This window comes from Entelurus aequoreus, linkage group LG14 (assembly GCF_033978785.1).
Source record: "Entelurus aequoreus isolate RoL-2023_Sb linkage group LG14, RoL_Eaeq_v1.1, whole genome shotgun sequence".
Classification (NCBI taxonomy): domain Eukaryota; kingdom Metazoa; phylum Chordata; class Actinopteri; order Syngnathiformes; family Syngnathidae; genus Entelurus; species Entelurus aequoreus.
The window spans coordinates 28,839,968-28,861,567 of NC_084744.1; the positions used below are offsets into that span (position 1 = coordinate 28,839,968).

Sequence of the window (21,600 nt, forward strand, 5' to 3'; positions counted from 1 at the left end):
TAGCTTAAGTGTTTCGTTGATGTATTGTCGTGGAGATAAAAGTCACTGTGAATGTCCATTTCGCGTTCTCGACTCTCATTTTCAAGAGGATCTAGTATCCGAGGTGGTTTAAATACAAATCCGTGATCCACAATAGAAAAAGGAGAGAGTGTGGAATCCAATGAGCCAGCTTGTACCTAAGTTACGGTCAGAGCGAAAAAAGATATGTCTTGCACTGCATTCTAGTCCGTCACTCTAACGTTCCTCATCCACAAATCTTTCATCCTCGCTCATATTAATGGGGTAATCGTCGCTTTCTCGGTCCGAATCGCTCTAGCTGCATTGAAAACAATAGGAAATATGAGGAGGCGACCAACTGGCTACGTCACGCTACTTCCGGTAGGGGCAAGGCTTTTTTTTATCAGAGACCAAAAGTTGCAAACTTTATCGTCGTTGTTCTATATTAAATCCTTTCAGCAAAAATATGGCAATATCGCGAAATGATCAAGTATGACACATAGAATGGATCTGCTATCCCCGTTTAAATAAAAAAAAAAATAATTTCAGTAGGCCTTTAAAGGCCTACTGAAACCCACTACTACCGACCACGCAGTCTGATAGTTTATATATCAATGATGAAATCTTAACATTATAACACATGCCAATACGGCCGGGTTAACTTATAAAGTGACATTTTAAATTTGCCGCTAAACTTCCGGTTCGAAACGCCTCTGAGGATGACGTATGCGCGTGACGTAGCCCGACGAACACGGGTATGCCTTCCACATTGAAGCCGATACGAAAACGCTCTGTTTTCATTTCATAATTCCACAGTATTCTGGACATCTGTGTTCGTGAATCTGTTTCAATCATGTTCATTGCATTATGGAGAAGGAAGCCAAGCAAGCAAAGAAGAAAGTTGTCGGTGCGAAATGGACGTATTTTTCGAACGTAGTCAGCCACAACAGTACACAGCCGGCGCTTCTTTGTTTACATTCCCGAAAGATGCAGTCAAGATGGAAGAACTCGGATAACAGAGACTCTAACCAGGAGGACTTTTGATTTGGATACACAGACGCCTGTAGAGAACTGGGACAACACAGACTCTTACCAGGATTACTTTGATTTGGATGACAAAGACGCAGACGTGCTACTGTGAGTATGCAGCTTTGGCTTTTTTTTGCGTATGTACGTAACTTTTTTAAAATATATAAGCTTTATGAACCTTGGGTTAGGTGAACGGTCTTTTGGGCTGAGTGATTGTGTGTGTTGATCATGTGTTTGAATTGTATTGGCGTGTTCTATGGAGCTAGGAGCTAGCAGAGGAGCTAGGAGCTAGCATAACACGTACCGTACCGTAAGTGCGCGTCACGTACGTAACTTTTTAAAAATATATAAGCTTTATGAACCTTGGGTTAGGTGAACGGTCTTTTGGGCTGAGTGATTGTGTGTGTTGATCGGGTGTTTGAATTGTATTGGCGTGTTCTATGGAGCTAGGAGCTAGCAGAGGAGCTAGGAGCTAGCATAACAAACACGCAGGTGTTATTATGCAGGATTAATTTGTGGCATATTAAATATAAGCCTGGTTGTGTTGTGGCTAATAGAGTATATATATGTCTTGTGTTTATTTACTGTTGTAGTCATTCCCAGCTGAATATCAGGTACCGTGAGTATGCAGCCTTGGCTGCTAAACATTCGATAACTTGACCGTATGTGCGCGTCACGTACGTAACTTTTTAAAAATATATAAGCTTTATGAACCTTGGGTTAGGTAAACGGTCTTTTGGGCTGAGTGATTGTGTGTGTTGATCAGGTGTTTGAATTGTATTGGCGTGTTCTATGGAGCTAGGAGCTAGCAGAGGAGCTAGGAGCTAGCATAACAAACACGCAGGTGTTTTTATGCAGGATTAATTTGTGGCATATTAAATATAAGCCTGGTTGTGTTGTGGCTAATAGAGTATATATATGTCTTGTGTTTATTTACTGTTGTAGTCATTCCCAGCTGAATATCAGGTCACCCCCGGCTCTCACAGCATCTTCCCTATCTGAATAGCTTCAACTCCCCACTAGTCCTTCACTTGCACTTTACTCATCCACAAATCTTTCATCCTCGCTCAAATTAATGGGGAAATTGTCGCTTTCTCGGTCCGAATCTCTCTCACTTCATGCGGCCATCATTGTAAACAATAGGGAACTTTGCGTATATGTTCAACTGACTACGTCACGCTACTTCCGGTAGGTGCAAGCCTTTTTTTTATCAGATACCAAAAGTTGCAATCTTTATCGTCGTTGTTCTATACTAAATCCTTTCAGCAAAAATATGGCAATATCGCGAAATGATCAAGTATGACACATAGAATAGATCTGCTATCCCCGTTTAAATAAAAAAAATTCATTTCAGTAGGCCTTTAAATGACTGTGCATCTTACAATAAATCTCACGTAAGCTTTAGTGTAATTTATAATACTTTGCAGAGCAATATCAAACCGTGGCTTACCATAAAGTCTTAAATAATGTCAAACATGTATTGTTACAATAACCAGGAAGATAAAGTGTTTGTCTTACACCAAGTAATTAGCGAGCGCTGCGAGCTCCCGCGACAGGAAATCCATTTTTGGCAGGCAATCACATTTTAGCACAACGCCGATTGCTTGTTTCTCTCGCGAGATCTGACAACATCGCGTGTGAAGGAAAAAACAAGATGGCGTCCCATCCGTCCGCCGTAAAACCATAACAAGAAGACAAGGTTGCGTTTGATGGAGAATACATTATTGTGTATATAACACTTCTGTGTTTTAACCAGTGCGTACATGTACTCACATATGATGTTTAATAGAGCAAACATCGTTAATAATTGTTTGTATTCTGATACCTTAGTTTGAGCGCACTTCGAAGCTCCTCGTGTTAGCTTAGCATGCTAGTTAGCTTAGCTTGTTAGCTGCTAACAAAGACACGCGGAAGTAATCAACGCATCGCTAAGCAGAGATCATGTCTCAGTGTAAAGTGTTGTGATTGTGTGAAAAATGTGCGAAAGAACGATAGCTGACTACGCGGAGGAAGAACTTTGTCCAACAAAGGAGAAGGAGCGACAACATCAACTACTGGACGCTGTTTTCAACAGACATCAAGTTGTGTTACACAGAACAGGTTTGTTTACTTCTTACTCCCACGTGTTTACTTATACTATATTTGAAACGATACAGTTTCAGACAAACAATATTTATGAGATGTTGATGTTCCTCTCAGTTTGTAACATTGTGTCTTAAAGGCCTACTGAAAGCCACTACTACCGACCACGCAGTCTGATAGTTTATATATCAATGATGAAATCTTAACATTGCAACACATGCCAATACGGCCGGGTTAACTTATAGAGTGCAATTTTAAATTTCCCGGGAAATATCCGGCTGAAAACGTCTCGGTATGATGACGTTTGCGCGTGACGTCACGGAGTGTGCGGAAGTATTGGGACACCATTGTGTCCCAATACAAACTGCTCTGTTTTCATCGCAAAATTCCACAGTATTCTGGACATCTGTGTTGGTGAATCTTTTGCAATTTGTTTAATGAACAATGAAGACAGCAAAGAAGAAAGCTGTAGGTGGGAAGCGGTGTATTAGCGGCGGGCTGCAGCAACACAACCAGGAGGACTTTGAGTTGGATAGCAGACGCGCTACCGTGAGTATGTAGCTTTCTTCCAAACATTTGATCGCTTGCCCGTATGTGCGTGCCACTATGCATGTCACGTACGTAACTTTGGGGAAATATATGTGCTGTATGAACTTTGCGGAAGTGAACGGTACTTTGGGCTGTGGGATTGAGTGTGTTGTGCGGGTGTTTGAGTTGTATTGGCGGGTTATATGGACGGGAGGGGGGAGGTGTTTGTTATGCGCGATTAATTTGTGGCATATTAAATATAAGCCTGGTTGTGTTGTGGCTAATAGAGTGTATATATATGTCTTGTGTTTATTTACTGTTTTAGTCATTCCCAGCTGAATATCAGGTCCCACCCGCCTCTCACAGCATCTTCCCTATCTGAATCGCTTCCACTGCCCTCTAATCCTTCACTTTCACTTTCCTCATCCACAAATCTTTCATCCTCGCTCAAATTAATGGGGTAATCGTCGCTTTCTCGATCCGAATCGCTCACGCTGCTGGCGTCCATGATTGAAAACAATGTGCAGATGTGAGGAGCTCTTCAACCTGTGACGTCACGCTACTTCCGGTACAGGCAAGGCTTTTTTTTATCAGCGACCAAAAGTTGCGAACTTTATCGTCGATGATCTCTACTAAATCCTTTCAGCAAAAATATGGCAATATCGCGAAATGATCAAGTATGACACATAGAATGGATCTGCTATCCCTGTCTAAATAAGAAAATCTCATTTCAGTAGGCCTTTAACATCGTCCGTTTCTACCGCTTGTCCCCCTCGGGTGGAAGGCGGGGTAGTTTCATGGCTAACTTCATTTCCTGATTCCGACCTGCATTCGTCAACGAGTGTTCCTTTTGGCCCAGCCATCAAAATGACTATAAATAAAAGTTTTTCATATGACGTACTTGCCAACCCTCCCGAATTTTCCGGGAGACTCCCGAAATTCAGCGCCTCTCCCGAAGACCTCCCGGGACAAATATTCTCCCGAAAATCTCCCGATTTACAGCAGGAGCTGGAGGCCACGCCCCCTCCAGCTCCATGCGGACCTGAGTGAGGACAGCCTGTTTTCACGTCCGCTTTCCCACGATATAAACAGCGTGCCTGCCCAATCACGTTATAACATCTACGGCTTTTAGAGAGTGCAGTGCACAACTGCGCACACAACAAGGAGACGAAGCAGAAGAATGAGGAAGATACAGCCATGGTGAAGCCGACGACGAGTAAGATGAATAAATATGCTTGTAAGTTCCTAGCCGCAGCTGCGAATGGACCTGGATAGCCTCCGGGAAGAAGTAGTGGACTACCAAGTGCTTGGCAGTGAAGATCTTCCTCAGGAAGCAATGATTGGCCGGTTTTGGGCCATGCTAGGGAAAAATGAAAGATTCCAGACTCTAGTGCATTTGATGATGCCACACAGCAATGCATCATCAGAGAGGGTGTTCAGCATGGTTAGAAAAGTAGTGACAGAGAATAGAACAAGGATGGACAATTCAACCCTTAACTCAACAATGAGTCGATGAGTGTTATGTGTGTGTATATGTGTAAATAAATGAACACTGAAATTCAAGTATATCTTTTATTTATATATGTATATATATATATATATATATATATATATATATATATATATATATATATATATATATATATATATATATATATATATATATATATATATATATATATAGCTAGAATTCACTGAAAGTCAAGTATTTCTTATATATATATATGAAATACTTGACTTGGTGAAATCTAGCTGTAAATATACTCCTCCCCTCTTAACCCCGCCCCCCGACCACGCCCCCCACCTCCCGAAATCAGAGGTCTCAAGGTTGGCAAGTATGTCATATGATGATGACAAAAACGTAGTCTGAAGGTTTTGAAGTGGTTTTGGAATGCGAATTTAAAAAATGTCCATTATACATAAGTTATGGTTAAGGCTATACTATTACAAGATTATGGTGTACCCCGCCTACCGCCCGCATGCAGCTGAGAGGCTCCAGCAACCCCCGCGACCCTGACCGGGACAAGCGGTAGAAAATGCATGGATGGTTCAAGTTAGAGATAAGGCTTAGGTGTAATAGGCCAACTTGTATACAGAAAAAAAAATGGTTACTCTGTTTACACCAGTGAGTGTAAAGTTAAGAAGGCCTCATTTAATGCCGGGGGTGGGCGGATCGATCAAAGTATCCATAGTATCGATACCAAGGTGAGTATTGGTATTAGGGCTGGGCGATATGGCCTTTTATTAATATCCCGATATTTTTAGGCCATGTTACAATACACGATATATATCTGGATATTTTGCCTTAGCCTTGAATGAACACTTGATGCATATAATCACAGCAGTATGATGATTCTATGTGTCTACATTAAAACATTCTTCTTCATACTTCATTAATATATGCTACTTTTAAACTTTCATGCAGAGAGGGAAATCACAACTAAGTCAATTGACCAAAAGTGTATTTATTAAACAGTTATTAAGCAGTGGCACAAACATTCATGTAATTTCAAAACAGAACGTGCAAGATTGTCAGAGACATTTTAAAACAAGCTATTAGTGCACTTGTGTGCATGATGTCACTAAGATGACATATCAAAACAACACTAAATTAAAGTGCACTTTTTGTACAGAACGCCACTACAATAGTTTAAAACAAATAAAGTGCACTTTTGTGCATGATGTCACACAAGATATTTCAATAAGTGTCAAATAAAAATGAGCTGCATAATAGGAAATCAAACAATGTATGTCCTTCGTTCTGTGGTAGGTTCCTGCGGACGTTATCTTCTTCTGTTGTTGATTTTTTTTTTCATATGGTGTTGATGTGGAAATTGTTGCTTCTGCATTTTGTTGGTGTGGCACAGAAAGGAGATGTTACAAAAGATGGTACAAAGTAGATAAGAAAAAAGTATATTTTTTTTATACTTGGGACTTCCCGCGGGCCTGATTTTGGACGCTGGCGGGCCGTAGTTTGGGGACCCCTGGGTTATAGATTTAATTATGTAAATCATTTTTTTGTAATTTCACCAAGATGATTCACCAAAGCCATGGATATCACAAGGAGCTTTGCCCAAATGATCGCAAAGGACCTACATCCTCTCTCTGTGGCTGAACAGGAGGTTTTTTAAGAATTTTACGAAATAAAAAGAATATATAATAGCAAATATTATTTTCTTATATAGTGTGTGTGTGTATATATATATATATATATATATATATATATATATATATATATATATATATATATATATATATATATATATATATATATATATATATATATATATATACAGTGGGGCAAAAAAGTATTTAGTCAGCCACCCATTGATTGTCAATGGGTGGCTGACTAAATACTTTTTTGCCCCACTGTATATATATATATATATATATATATATATATATATATATATATATATATATATATATATATATATATATATATATATATATATATATATATATATATATATATATATAAATAATCCATTCATGAGTGAGTATATCCGTTCGGCCACCGTGTTCAATGGAGAAGTGTGATCTACAAAATGTGCAGGCAGCATACCCCTTGTAAACCCATGTTTTTGGACATTACTACTTGCCGTAGTTTTGAAGCAATGCATTATGGGAATCTGGATGTTGTGTGTGTGTGTCAGTGTATTAACGTGCCGGCTGGAATAAACACACGCTGAGAAATAGCTCCGTGCCTGCCTACTTTATGGGTTATAGATAAACCTATGGATAACGGAGACATATATAATAGTCTCCTTTTCAGGTTGTAGAGAACGCTAAAGGCAGTGCCTTTAAGGCACGCCCCCAATATTGTTGTCCGGGTGGAAATCAGGAGAAATTCGGGAGAATGGTTGCCTTGGGAGATTTTCGGGAGGGGCACTGAAATTCGGGAATCTCCCGGGAAAATCGGGAGGGTTGGCAAGTATGGTTATGTGTTTTATGTTGCGCGATTGCACCAAGTAAAATTCCTAGTTTGTGAACCCGTTCTCAAACAATGGCAATAAAAACTATTCTGATTCTGATTCTAAAGACAAAAGTACAAAAATCATTCAACGATCAGGCTTTTTCAAGTAAAAAGTATTGGTATCGGCAATACTATCCCTGTAATGAATTACTTGGTATCGGATCGATAACATTTGCAGTATTGCCCACCCCAATCAATGCTGGCTCGTACTTATAAAGACTTTTCAAATTGCCCACCCTCAAATTTCCAAGTAATTAAGTAATTTTAGTGGCTGGGAGAAAAGGAAGTTTTTCCCGTTTATATTGGACAACAGACAAAAGAACACAAATAATGTCGTTGTGTTAACAGTGTCAGTCAAAAAGTGTTGCTATTCTCTCCTAATATTGTTTACTTATTTACCCAACAGAACTCCAGCAGCCCCCCCAAATTAAAGAGGAAGAGGAGGATCCACAGCCCCCCCACATTAAAGAGGAAGAGGAGGAATGTCGGATCACTCGGGAGGGAGAGTGTCTTCTAGGGCAGGAGGAAGCTGATCTCACCAAGTTTCCACTGACTGTTGTCTCTGTGAAGACTGAAGAGCATGAAGACAAACCACCTGAGTCCTCACAGCTTCATCACAGTCCAAGTAAGCAAAACATCCACATATCATTTTATTCTCAGGGCATTCAATTCATCACAACTGGACTGTTCACTTTGTTTTAGAAGACGTTTGTCGTTTTTTTTATTCAAACGGGGATAGCAGATCCATTCTATGTGTCATACTTGATCATTTCGCGATTTTGCCATATTTTTGCTGAAAGGATTTAGTAGAGAACATCGACGATAAAGTTCGCAACTTTTGGTCGCTGATAAAAAAGCCTTGCCTGTACCGGAAGTAGCGTGACGTCACATTTCCTCATTGTTTACACCAGCAGCGAGAGCGATTCGGACCGAGAAAGCGACGATTACCCCATTAATTTGAGCAAGGATGAAAGATTTGTGGATGAGGAACGTGAGAGTGAAGGACTAGAGTGCAGTGCAGGACGTATCTTTTTTCGCTCTGACCGTAACTTAGGTACAAGGGCTCATTGGATTCCACACTTTCTCCTTTTTCTATTGTGGATCACGGATTTGTATTTTAAACCACCTCGGATACTATATCCTCTTGAAAATGAGAGTCGAGAACGCGAAATGGACATTCACAGACAATACATCGGTGAAGCACTTTAGCTACGGAGCTAACGTGATAGCATCGTGCTTAAATGCAGATAGAAACAAAATAAATAAGCCCCTGACTGGAAGGATAGACAGCAGATCAACAATACTACTATCAGGAGACACCGAACCAAACACTGGACCTGTAACTACACGGTTAATGCTGTGCCGCCTGTCGAAGCCTAGCAATGCTGTTGCTAACAACGCCATTGAAGCTAACTTAGCTACGGGACCTCGACAGAGCTATGCTAAAAACATTAGCTATCCACCTACGCCAGCCCTCATCTGCTCATCAACACCTGTGCTCACCTGCGTTCCAGCGATCGACGGCGCAACGAAGGACTTCACCCGATCATCGATGCGGTCGGCGGCTAGCGTCGGATAGCGCATCTGCTATCCAAGTCAAAGTCCTCCTGGTTGTGTTGCTGCAGCCAGCCGCTAATACACCGATCCCACCTACAGCTTTCTTCTTTGCCGTCTCCATTGTTCATTAAACACATTGCAAAAGATTCACCAACACAGATGTCCAGAATACTGTGGAATTTTGCGATGAAAACAGAAGCTGTTTGTATTGCGATACAATGTGTCCGAATACTTCTGTTTCAACCATCGAGGTCACGCGCAAACATCATCATACATAGACGTTTTCAACTGGAAGTTTAGCGGGAAATTTAAAATTGCACTTTATAAGTTAACCCGGCCGTATTGGCATGTGTTGCAATGTTAAGATTTCATCATTGATATACACTACCGTTCAAAAGTTTGGGGTCACATTGAAATGTCCTTATTTTTGAAGGAAAAGCACTGTACTTTTCAATGAAGATAACTTTAAACTAGTCTTAACTTTAAAGAAATACACTCTATACATTGCTAATGTGGTAAATCACTATTCTAGCTGCAAATGTCTGGTTTTTGGTGCAATATCTACATAGGTGTATAGAGGCCCATTTCCAGCAACTATCACTCCAGTGTTCTAATGGTACAATGTGTTTGCTCATTGGCTCAGAAGGCTAATTGATGATTAGAAAACCCTTGTGCAATCATGTTCACACATCTGAAAACAGTTTAGCTCGTTACAGAAGCTACAAAACTGACCTTCCTTTGAGCAGATTGAATTTCTGGAGCATCACATTTGTGGGGTCAATTAAACGCTCAAAATGGCCAGAAAAAGAGAACTTTCGTCTGAAACTCGACAGTCTATTCTTGTTCTTAGAAATGAAGGCTATTCCACAAAATTGTTTGGGTGACCCCAAACTTTTGAACGGTAGTGCATAAACTATCAGACTGCGTGGTCGTAGTAGTGGGTTTCAGTAGGCCTTTAAATCTAATCATTTCAGTTTGAGGCATTAGAATTCCTTAAATGATATTGAAATCTCATTAAAAATGTTTAACTACATCTTTGAAATGTCTCCTATGACATTCTATTAACAATATTTGTATTTAAAATAAATGCAAAAAGTAATTCGCTGTACAGCCCGGTCAGAATTTATGGAGTACGACAAGTTACAGCAGAGTTTAGCTAGCAGCGAATATTACTAAAGTCCACAGCAAAGCAGAGTTGTTTGTGTAAAAGTGCAAGTTCAACCATTTGTGGCTGTAGAACAAATCATTGAATGCATCATTGAAGGCAGTGAACAGAAACGAAGAACATTTTTTCAGACAGCGTTTGTAAACATTGTGGTGAAAGGGAATGGAAAGATAATATTAAGTAGAAAATCTTGGACAAGTCTGTGTCAAATGATACAAAAACACCTGCACAACTGTACACGGTTCAACTTAACCTTCAAAAGGAGTGTTACGTGGTTAAAGTGCCCCTAATTGCAGAAGAAGAGCCATATGAGATGTAGAGAAGGGCGATATGGTCTAAAATGTATATTGCGATATTTGTTGCAGCCTGTTGTACTAACGATTTATATCATGATATATTATTTGGTATGTAAACAAAAATTAAACTATTTCAAAACCGGTCACAAAGGCTTCGTTTGGAAGTGCAATGAATGAAGAAACCATACAAGAAGAAAAGCTATCAACGATTAGATGACAGAACTTAAAGGCCTATTGAAATGAAATTTTTTTATTTAAACGGGGATAGCAGATCCATTCTATGTGTCATACTTGATCATTTCGCGATATTGCCATATTTTTGCTGAAAGGATTTAGTAGAGAACATTGACGATAAAGTTTGCAACTTTTGGTCTCTGATAAAAAAAAGCCTTGCCCCTACCGGAAGTAGCGTGACTACACCGGAGGAAGGGCTGCTCATATTTTCCTATTGTTTACACCAGCAGCGAGAGAGATTCGGACCGAGAAAGGGACGATTACCCCATTAATTTGAGCGAGGATGAAAGATTTGTGGATGAGGAACGTGAAAGTGAAGGACTAGCGTGCAGTGCAGAACGTATCTTTTTTCGCTTTGACCGTAACTTAGGTACAAGCTGGCTCATTGGATTCCACACTCTCTCCTTTTGCTATTGTGGATCACGGATTTGTATTTCAAACCACCTCGGATACTATATCCTCTTGAAAATGAGAGTCGAGAACGCGAAATGGACATTCACAGTGACTTTTATCTCCACGACAATACATCGGTGAAGCTCTTTAGCTACTGAGCTAACGTGATAGCATCAGGCTTTACTGCATATAAAAACAAAACAAATAAGTCCTTGACTGGAAGGATAGACAGAAGATCAACAATACTACCAAACTCTGGACATGTAACTACACGGTTATTGCTGTCCAACCTGGCGAAACTTAGCAATGCTGTTTCTAACGACGCCATTGAAGCTAACTTAGCTACGGAACCTCGATAGAGCTATGCTAAAAACATTAGCTCTGCACCTACGCCAGCCCTCATCTGCTCATCACGACCCGTGCTCACCTGCGTTCCAGCGATCGACGGTACGACGAAGGACTTCACCCGATCACCGATGCGGTTGGCGGCCCGGAGACGGAGGAAGTCAAGGTGAGGTCGTTCGGCTAGAGCGTCTGCTATCCTCAAAGTCATCCTAGTTTTGTTGCTGTAGTCCGCCGCTAATACACCGATCCCACCTACAACTTTCTTCTTTGCAGTCTCCATTGTTCATTCAACAAATTGCAAAAGATTTACCAACACAGATGTCCAGAATACTGTGGAATTTTGAGATGAAAACAGAGCTTTTTTGTATTGGATTCAATGGGCTCCGAATACTTCCGTATCAACCGTTGATGTCACGCGCATACGTCATCATCCAAAGACGTTTTCAACCGGAAGTTTAGCGGGAAATTTAAAATTGCACTTTATAAGTTAACCCGGCCGTATTGGCATGTGTTGCAATGTTAAGATTTCATCATTGATATATAAACTATCAGACTGCGTGGTCGGTAGTAGTGGCTTTCAGTAGGCCTTTAAATACTTCCAGTTCAAGGCACGAAGCAAAAAGAAATGCACTTTCAACGCAACACCTGCAGTGTGCGAATTCGACCACAGTTAGTTAAGGTGGTGTCTCTCCAGGGACAGGGGGCGTTACCCGGGACAGGCGGACGCAATAGACTACAGACTCTGATTACTGATTGAACACATATTTATTAAAAAATAACAATATCTTGTAATAAATATAACAATATTTAGCATTTCAAAATAAAATCCATTTGCTGAATGGCGGTATACGATATATATCTCGATATTTTTTCCGTAAAGTAAAAACAAAATACAAAACAGTCCTAGTTACCTGAGATACTAAGTATGTCATTATTATGACTTAGTAAGTCAATATTTTGACTTAGTAATTTACTAAGTCAAAATAATGACAAATTAATGACTCACTAAGTCAAATTAATGACTCACTGTAAGTAAGTGATTAAGCGTTTGAAAAAAAGAGTTAAAAGTGGGGCCATATGCTTAACTCATCATGCTTAATTCATTACAGCATTTGGGAAGCCTGTAGTTGATTTTTATTATGTAAATGTTATATGTTTATCAAACTTCCGGCTGAAAACGTGTGACGTCAAGGGTTGAAGCGGAAGTATTGGGACACCATTGTATCCAATACAAACAGCTCTGTTTTCACCACATAATTCCACAGTATTCTGGACATCTGTGTTGGTGAATCTTTTGCAATTTTTCAATTAACAATGGAGACTGCGAAGAAGAAAGCTGTAGGTGGGATCGGTGTATTAGCGGCTGGCTGCAGCAACACAACCAGGAGGACTTTGACTTGGATAGCAGACGCGCTACCGTGAGTACAGCTTTGGCGTCCAAACATTTGATCGCTTGCCCGTACGTGCGTGGCGCTATGTGCATGTCACATACGTAACTTTGGGGAAATATATATTTCTTGCCGACTCTGATGGCGGCCGGGGGTGTCGTCGAAAGCTACAACGCCCGCCGCCGCGCCGCTGTCCTCACCTTGACTTCCTCCGTCTCCGGGCCGCCGACCGCACCGATCATCGCGGTGAAGTCCTTCGTTGCGCCGTCGATCGCTGGAACGCAGGTGAGCACGGGTCGTGATGAGCAGATGAGAGCTGGCGTAGGTGGATAGCTAATGTTTTTAGCATAGCTCTGTGAGGTCCCGTAGCTAAGTTAGCTTCAATGGCGTCGTTAGCAACAGCATTGCTAGGCTTCGCCAGGCTGGAAAGCATTAACCGTGTGGTTACAGGTCCAGGTTTTGGTAGGAATGTTGATCTTCTGTCTATCCTTCAAGTCAGGGGCTTATTTCTTCTGTTTATATATTCAGTTAAGCACGATGCTATCATGTTAGCTCCGTAGCTAAAGTGCTTCGCCGATGTATTGTCGTGGAGATAAAAGTCACTTTGAATGTCCATTTCGCGTTCTCGACTCTCATTTTCAAGAGGATATAGTATCCGAGGTGGTTTAAAATACAAATCCGTGATCCACAATAGAAAAAGGAGAAAGTGTGGAATCCAATGAGCCAGCTTGTACCTAAGTTACGGTCAGAGCGAAAAAAGATACGTCCTGCACTGCACTCTAGTCCTTCACTCTCATGTTCCTCATCCACAAATCTTTCATCCTGGCTCAAATTAATGGGGTAATCGTCGCTTTCTCTGTCCGAATCGCTCTCGCTGCTGGTGTAAACAATGGGGAAATGTGAGGAGCCCTTCAACCTGCGACGTCACGCTACTTCCGGTACAGACAAGGCTTTTTTTATCAGCGACCAAAACTTTATCGTCGATGTTCTCTACTAAATCCTTTCAGCAAAAATATGGCAATACCGCGAAATGATCAAGTATGACACATAGAATGGACCTGCTATCCTCGTTTAAATAAGAACATTTCATTTCAGTAGGCCTTTAATACTGTGATACTATCGTACCGTGAGATTTGATGCTGTTACATCCAACTCAGACCAACCCCTGCATGGAAGTTACTTCAGTGAATGTGTTGAAATCTAAGAATCAAAGCTTGCAGATATTAGAAAAAATACTTTGACTCACAAAATGACACGTGTTACTCTGTTCCTTATTTATATTTTTTGTACTATGTAATATTTGTCTGAGTTAAAATGTGTTTTGTTTGTCTTCCGCAGACATCCAGCAGCTGATTGGACATCAAGAAGAACGTGTTCCTCAACTGCAGGGGGGGAGCTTCACTTTAAAACAGGAGAGTCCACAGCGCCCCCATTTTAAAGAGGAAGATGAGGAGCCGCAGCCCCGCCATTTTAAAGAGGACATCAATGATCCACAGCCCTCTTGTATTAAAGACGACGAGGAGGAGCTACAACCTCACGTTAAAAAGGACGACAAGGAGCCACAACCCTCTTTTGTTAAAGAGGAAGAGGAGGAATGTTGGACCACTCAGGAGGGAGAGTGTCTTCTAGGGCAGGAGGAGGATGATCTCACCAAGTTTCCACTGACTGTTGTCTCTGTGAAGCCTGAAGAGCATGAAGACAAACCACCTGAGTCCTCACAGCTTCATCACACTCCAGGTGAAGAGAACAGAAGGGCGGAGCCTCCAAGCAGCAGCTCAACACAACACATGACAACAGAAGCTGATGGAGACCACTGTGGAGGATCACAAGCAGACAAGCTCTTAGCTCCACTATCAGATAGTGAGGACACGTCATCACAGGTTAATGTAAATATGGAATCGCACATTAGAACACAAACAGTAGAAAAACCTTTTAGTTGTTCAGTTTGTGGTAAAAAATTCTCTCTCACCAGTAATATGAAATCCCACATGAGAACGCACACAGGAGAAAAACCGTTCAGTTGTACAGTTTGTGGGAAACGATTCTCTGACAGAAGTAACATTCTAACACACATGAGAACGCACACAGGAGAAAAACCTTTCAAATGTACAGTTTGTGGTAAAAGCTTCTATGACAGGAGTAATATTCAAACACACATGAGAACTCACACAGGAGAAAAACCTTTCAGCTGTTCGGCGTGCGCCAAAAGATTTTCCGTCAATAGTAGCATGCAAAGACACATGAGAACGCACACAGGAGAAAAACCTTACAGTTGTTCAGTGTGCACCAAAAGATTCTGTGACAAACGTAGCATGCATAGACACATGAGAACGCACACAGGAGAAAAACCTTTCAGCTGTTCAGTGTGCACTAAAAGATTCTCTGTCCATAGTAACATGCAAAGACACATGAAAACGCACACCGGAGAATAACTTTTTTATTTTTTTTATTTTTCAGAAGTTCTCTTTGAATAGTGACTAAAGGTCTATTGAAGGACTTCTCTAAAGTCTGGACTCTGGTCCAGATTAGCCAGTCAGGACCCAGCCCGTCCACCTTATTTTATGAATTATAAATCATTGTCTGGTTCCCACAAAGTACGAGTTAAAAATAAATCAATACATGTTTTTCCATTGTTAAAATACATTGTTTATAGAAATGATTCACAGTGATTTACAATTTGTCCAACGTTACATGTTTCAAACCAAAAATATAACAAGAACATAATTATCAAAATCTATACATTTTTCTTCACAAATACAAATTATATTGAATCAATCAATCAATCAATCGAATAAAAAAAAAATCCAATAAAACAGGCCAAAAGAAGCAAATAACTATTTGCAGCCAGTATTTGTAGAATATATAAACATTGATAGCTCATGTTAGCTATTTAAATCACTATTATTTGGTATCAACACACAAAACTAATGCGCATGCACGTCTTACGTACTATGCGTACGTCCTTAAAGGAGAACTGCACCTTTTTTTTTTTTAATTCACCCTATTGTTCACAATCATGAGAGACAAGAACACATGTCCTTTTAAAAGTATATATATTTTAAAGATGGCAAAAAAATTATTTGGTAATGAGAGTCAATGATGTAGCCTTCAAAGCCTCTAAAACATCTTTAAAACCCTCTACCAACGTTCTGTATACACACTGCAAGTATATATATTATGTAGTAACAGGCACGTTCATAACAATATGCAATATGTACATTATTTACCATATTTTGGTCATTTTAACCAGGCAGCACGGTGGTACAGGGGTTAGTGCATGTGCCTCACAATACGAAGGTCCTGAGTAGTCCTGAGTTCAATCCCTGGCTCGGGATCTTTCTGTGTGGAGTTTGCATGTTCTCCCCGTGACTGCGTGGGTTCCCTCCGGGTACTCCGGCTTCCTCCCACCTCCAAAGACATGCACCTTGGGATAGGCACCTCCAAAGACATGCACCTGGGGATAGGCCCCTCCCACCTCCAAAGACATGCACCTGGGGATAGGTTGATTGGCAACACCAAATGGTCCCTAGTGTGTGAATGTGAGTGTGAATGTTGTCTGTCTATCTGTGTTGGCCATGCAATGAGGTGGCGACTTGTCCAGGGTGTATCCCGCCTTCCGCCCGAATGCAGCTGAGATAGGCTCCAGCACCCCCCCGCGACCCGAAAAGGGACAAGCGGTAGAAAATGGATGGATGGATGAATGGTCATTTTAATCAATACCGGGACTTCTTCCCCGATTTATTTCCGTTTCCACTTCCGGCAACAAATGTGTTCCCACTTCCTGAAACAAACGCGAGTGTATTCTAATCATGGCAGACTTGGTAACAGACCACGGAGATGACTATTTTTGGACAAACGAGCAAACACAACCTTATCTTTTTGTAGCTGAATATACGGAGGATGAACTGCTGCTTATAAAAGCGGGCGCGAAGAAGAGGGAGCTGAGGGAGTGAGGTCGGTGCGACTTGGTCATGTTGCAAATCTAGAACTTTGAGCCAAGCTATGCCAAATTAAGGGGGTGCTTACCCAAATCAACTGGAAACGTCCCCGGCCAGCTTGACCAAAAGGACAACAGTCCATTGGTGGAGTGGTTAAGATGACTCTGTGGTAAAAAGTATGTATTTTTAGGTGAAACAGAAACTAAGAGAGTTAAAAGGATTATTGCGCCTGTTGAAAGGGAGACAAAGTAAACTGTTTCAGTTTGTTTACTTTGCTTAAATGTGCACATGTTCAATGCTAACACACACAATGTATCCTAATGTGCCATTTTGCTCATTAGCTCTTATGTTGGTCATTGGACCCACGGTGTCGGATGTAAATAAAAGACCATTTGACCATCATTTCCTTACCTTCATTTCACCTGAGCTGCTACAAAATTACCTCAAGTTGAGAGATGGACTGTTGAACGGGGCCGGATCATTACTCTATCCCAAGGGTCACCAACCTTTTTGAAACCAAGAGCTACTTCTTGGGTACTGATTAATGCGAAGGGCTACCAGTTTGATACACACTTAGATAAATTGCCAGAAATAGCCAATTTGCTCAATTTACCTTTAACTCGTATGTTATTATTAATAATTAATGATATTTACACTTAATTGAACGGTTTAAAAGAGGAGAAAACACGAAAAAAATGACAATTCAATTTTGAAACATAGTTTATCTTCAATTTCGACTCTTTAATATTCAAAATTCAACCGAAAAAAAGAAGAGAAAAACTAGCTAATTCGAATCTTTTTGAAAAAATGTAAAAAATAATTTATGGAACATCATTAGTAATTTTTCCTGATTAAGATTAATTTTAGAATTTTGATGACATGTTTTAAATAGGTTCAAATCCAATCTGCACTAACAAAGACAAATCATTATTTCTTGTAGATTTTCCAGAACAACATTTTTAAAAGAAATTCAAAAGACTTTGAAATAAGATTTAAATTTGATTCTACAGATTTTCTAGATTTGCCAGAATAATTTTTTTGAATTTTAATGATAAGTTTGAAGAAATATTTCACAAATCTTTTTTGTCGAAAAAACAGAAGCTAAAATGAAGAATTTAATTAAAATGTATTTATTATTCTTTACAGTAGAAAAAATAAATTTACTTAAACATTGATTTCAATTGTCAGGAAAGAAGAGGAAGGAATTTAAAAGGTAAAAAGGTATATGTGTTTAAAAATCCTAAAATCATTTTTAAGGTTGTAGTTTTTCTCAAAAATTGTCTTTCTGAAAGTTATAAGAAGCAAAGTAAAAAAATTAATGAATTTGTTTAAACAAGTGAAGACCAAGTCTTTAAAATATTTCCTGGATGGAACGAGATATTTTCCATATATCCATATTTAAGTGTTACTTCTTTCTAAAAACTCCTATAGTCATATTTACATCAGCTAATGTCTCGTGTGGTACAAAGTGCTTGGATTCGAGTGTCCTTGAGTAGACAGGCAGAGCGCTGTTGAGACTGCCATAACATTCCTGAGATAACAAGCACAGGGGAGTGCTGAGCTTGGGGGGGGGACCGAGCTAGACCGATCTGGAGCGGGCTAGGGAACGCTTGGGTGCTGGATTGGTCTCATTATTGCCAAAGCTTTGACAATAAACAACGAAATACCAACTACTGCTTTTAGGGGTCAATTTAACATCAGCATATTTGCCATTAAAAGAACTTGGGAGTGGACAGCAGACTTTGACTTCCTTGGGAGGAAGAGCTGTCGACGCAACACTAGCTAATTCGAATCTTTTTGAAAAAATTTAAAAAATAATTTATGGAACATCATTAGTAATTTTTCCTGATTAAGATTAATTTTAGAATTTTGATGACATGTTTTAAATAGGTTCAAATCCAATCTGCACTAACAAAGACAAATCATTATTTCTTTTAGATTTTCCAGAACAACATTTTTAAAAGAAATTCAAAAGACTTTGAAATAAGATTTAAATTTGATTCTACAGATTTTCTAGATTTGCCAGAATAATTTTTTTGAATTTTAATGATAAGTTTGAAGAAATATTTCACAAATCTTTTTTGTCGAAAAAACAGAAGCTAAAATGAAGAATTAAATTAAAATGTATTTATTATTCTTTACAGTAGAAAAAATAAATGTACTTAAACATTGATTTCAATTGTCAGGAAAGAAGAGGAAGGAATTTAAAAGGTAAAAAGGTATATGTGTTTAAAAATCCTAAAATCATTTTTAAGGTTGTAGTTTTTCTCAAAAATTGTCTTTCTGAAAGTTATAAGAAGCAAAGTAAAAAAAATAATGAATTTGTTTAAACAAGTGAAGACCAAGTCTTTAAAATATTTCCTTGGATTTTCAAATTCTATTTGAGTTTTGTCTCTCTTAGAATTAAAAATGTCGGGCAAAGCGAGACCAGCTTGCTAGTAAATAAATACAATTTAAAAAATAGAGGCAGCTCACTGGTAAGTGCTGCTATTTGAGCTATTTTTAGAACAGGCCAGCGGGCGACTCATCTGGTCCTTACGGGCGACCTGGTGCCCGCGGGCACCACGTTGGTGACCCCTGCTCTATCCTTTGTCTGCATAGTTGAACTGTTTGTGCATAGCTTTCCCTATGCTTCCGGTGCACTTCCCAGCTGCACTATAGCTTTTGCTTTTTCATAGGACACAAGTGTGATAGCAGTGGACGAAGAACAAAGCGAGGAGAACAGTGCACAGATCGCCCGCCATGGACTTGGTCAGACCATGAGAGAAACAGAAGACCTCCAGCACATTTCAAATAATTTGTTATGCAGGGTGTTCCGGAAGTCTTGGGCACATTTCTAGTCCTTGTTTCTGTTTAACTATGAATGGTAGTTAGTTGAAACTAGTACCATTTTATAACTAAATTCATTAAGTTTTTTGTAATGCTAATTTTTCAGATCCGGTAATGACGTTCACTCCACCAGAAAAGGCGTTTGCGTCCTTGAATTTGTAAAACACAATGCAGGAACACGTTTGGCAAGAATTGGACTATTGGCTTGATGCATGATGTGTGACCAACGGTGCTCACATTGAACATCTTGCAAGCTTTCAGATTGTATGAAATGCGTTTTTATATCCTTAAAGGCCTACTGAAATGATTTTTTTTTATTTAAACGGGGATAGCAGATCTATTCTATGTGTCATACTTGATCATTTCGCGATATTGCCATATTTTTGCTGAAAGGATTTAGTAGAGAACATCGACAATAAAGTTCGCAACTTTTGGTCGCTGATAAAAAAAAGCCTTGCCTGTACCGGAAGTAGCGTGACGTCACAGGTTGAAGGGCTCCTCATATTTCCCCATTGTTTACACCAGCAGCGAGAGCGATTCGGACTGAGAAAGCGACCATTACCCCATTAATTTGAGCGAGGATGAAAGATTCGTGGATGAGGAACGTGAGAGTGAAGGACTAGAGTACAGTGCAGGACGTATCTTTTTTCGCTCTGACCGTAACTTAGGTACAAGCTGGCTCATTGGATTCCACACTTTCTCCTTTTTCTATTGTGGATCACAGATTTGTATTTTAAACCACCTCGGATACTATATCCTCTTGAAAATGAGAGTCGAGAAAGCGAAATGGACATTCACAGTGACTTTTATCTCCACGACAATACATCGGTGAAGCACTTTAGCTACGGAGCTAACGTGATAGCATCGTGCTTAAATGCAGATAGAAACAAAAGAAATTAGCCCTTGACTGGAAGGATAGACAGAAGATCAACAATACTACTATCAGGAGACACCGAACCAAACACTGGACCTGTAACTACACGGTTAATGCTGTGCCGCCTGTCGAAGCCTAGCAATGCTGTTGCTAACGACGCCATTGAAGCTAACTTAGCTACGGGACCTCGTCAGAGCTATGATAAAAACATTAGCACTCCACCTACGCCAGCCCTCATCTGCTCATCAACACCCGTGCTCACCTGCGTTCCAGCGATCGACGGAGCGACGAAGGACTTCACCCGATCATCGATGCGGTCGGCGGCTAGCGTCGGATAGCGCGTCTGCTATCCAACTCAAAGTCCTCCTGGTTGTGTTGCTGCAGCCAGCCGCTAATACACCGATCCCACCTACAGCTTTCTTCTTTGCAGTCTCCATTGTTCATTCAACAAATTGCAGAAGATTCACCAACACAGATGTCCAGAATACTGTGGAATTTTGCGATGAAAACAGAGCTGTTTGTATTGGATACAATGGTGTCCCAATACTTCCGCTTCAACCATTGACGTCACACGCATACGTCATCATACATAGACGTTTTCAAGCAGAAGTTTCCCGGGAAATTTAAAATTGCACTTTATAAGTTAACCCGGCCGTATTGGCATGTGTTGCAATGTTAAGATTTCATCATTGATATATAAACTATCAGACAGCGTGGTCGGTAGTAGTGGCTTTCAGTAGGCCTTTAAAGGACAATTGTCCGAGAGGATATCAGAATAGTGATTCTCCTGGAAGCTGCAGGTTCCAGTCTGAGGCTCGCTGAAACAAATAAAGCATTTTGTTCGACGATTCCTCGTTGGCGTCTTCTTGGCTCATCATGCATCACACAGTCACTCTGTCCTGGGAGAGTGACACGACCAACCGATGAACAACAATACAACTGATAGTGAGGATGATGGAGAGAAGTTAA

The 21,600-nt window shown here is 40.1% G+C and overlaps 1 protein-coding gene across 1 annotated transcript; it reads left to right on the top strand.

Moving 5' to 3' along the window:
* Positions 1-2,614: 2,614 nt before the first annotated feature.
* Positions 2,615-17,330, top strand: LOC133664651 (zinc finger protein 771-like). The gene is made up of 3 exons (XM_062069463.1): positions 2,615-3,126; positions 8,019-8,237; positions 14,329-17,330. Exons 1-3 carry the CDS (start codon positions 3,003-3,005, stop codon positions 15,420-15,422), a joined length of 1,437 nt encoding a protein of 478 aa, XP_061925447.1. The 5' UTR covers positions 2,615-3,002; the 3' UTR covers positions 15,423-17,330.
* Positions 17,331-21,600: the final 4,270 nt, after the last annotated feature.

Excerpts from the sequence above, each read along its gene's own strand:
- LOC133664651 (XM_062069463.1), top strand. The coding sequence starts at position 3,003 with ATGTGCGAAAGAACGATAGCTGACTACGCGGAGGAAGAACTTTGTCCA. Across the intron at positions 3,127-8,018 it reads AGTTGTGTTACACAGAACAG|AACTCCAGCAGCCCCCCCAA; the intron begins GTTTGTTTACTT and ends TTTACCCAACAG. Across the intron at positions 8,238-14,328 it reads ACAGCTTCATCACAGTCCAA|ACATCCAGCAGCTGATTGGA; the intron begins GTAAGCAAAACA and ends TGTCTTCCGCAG.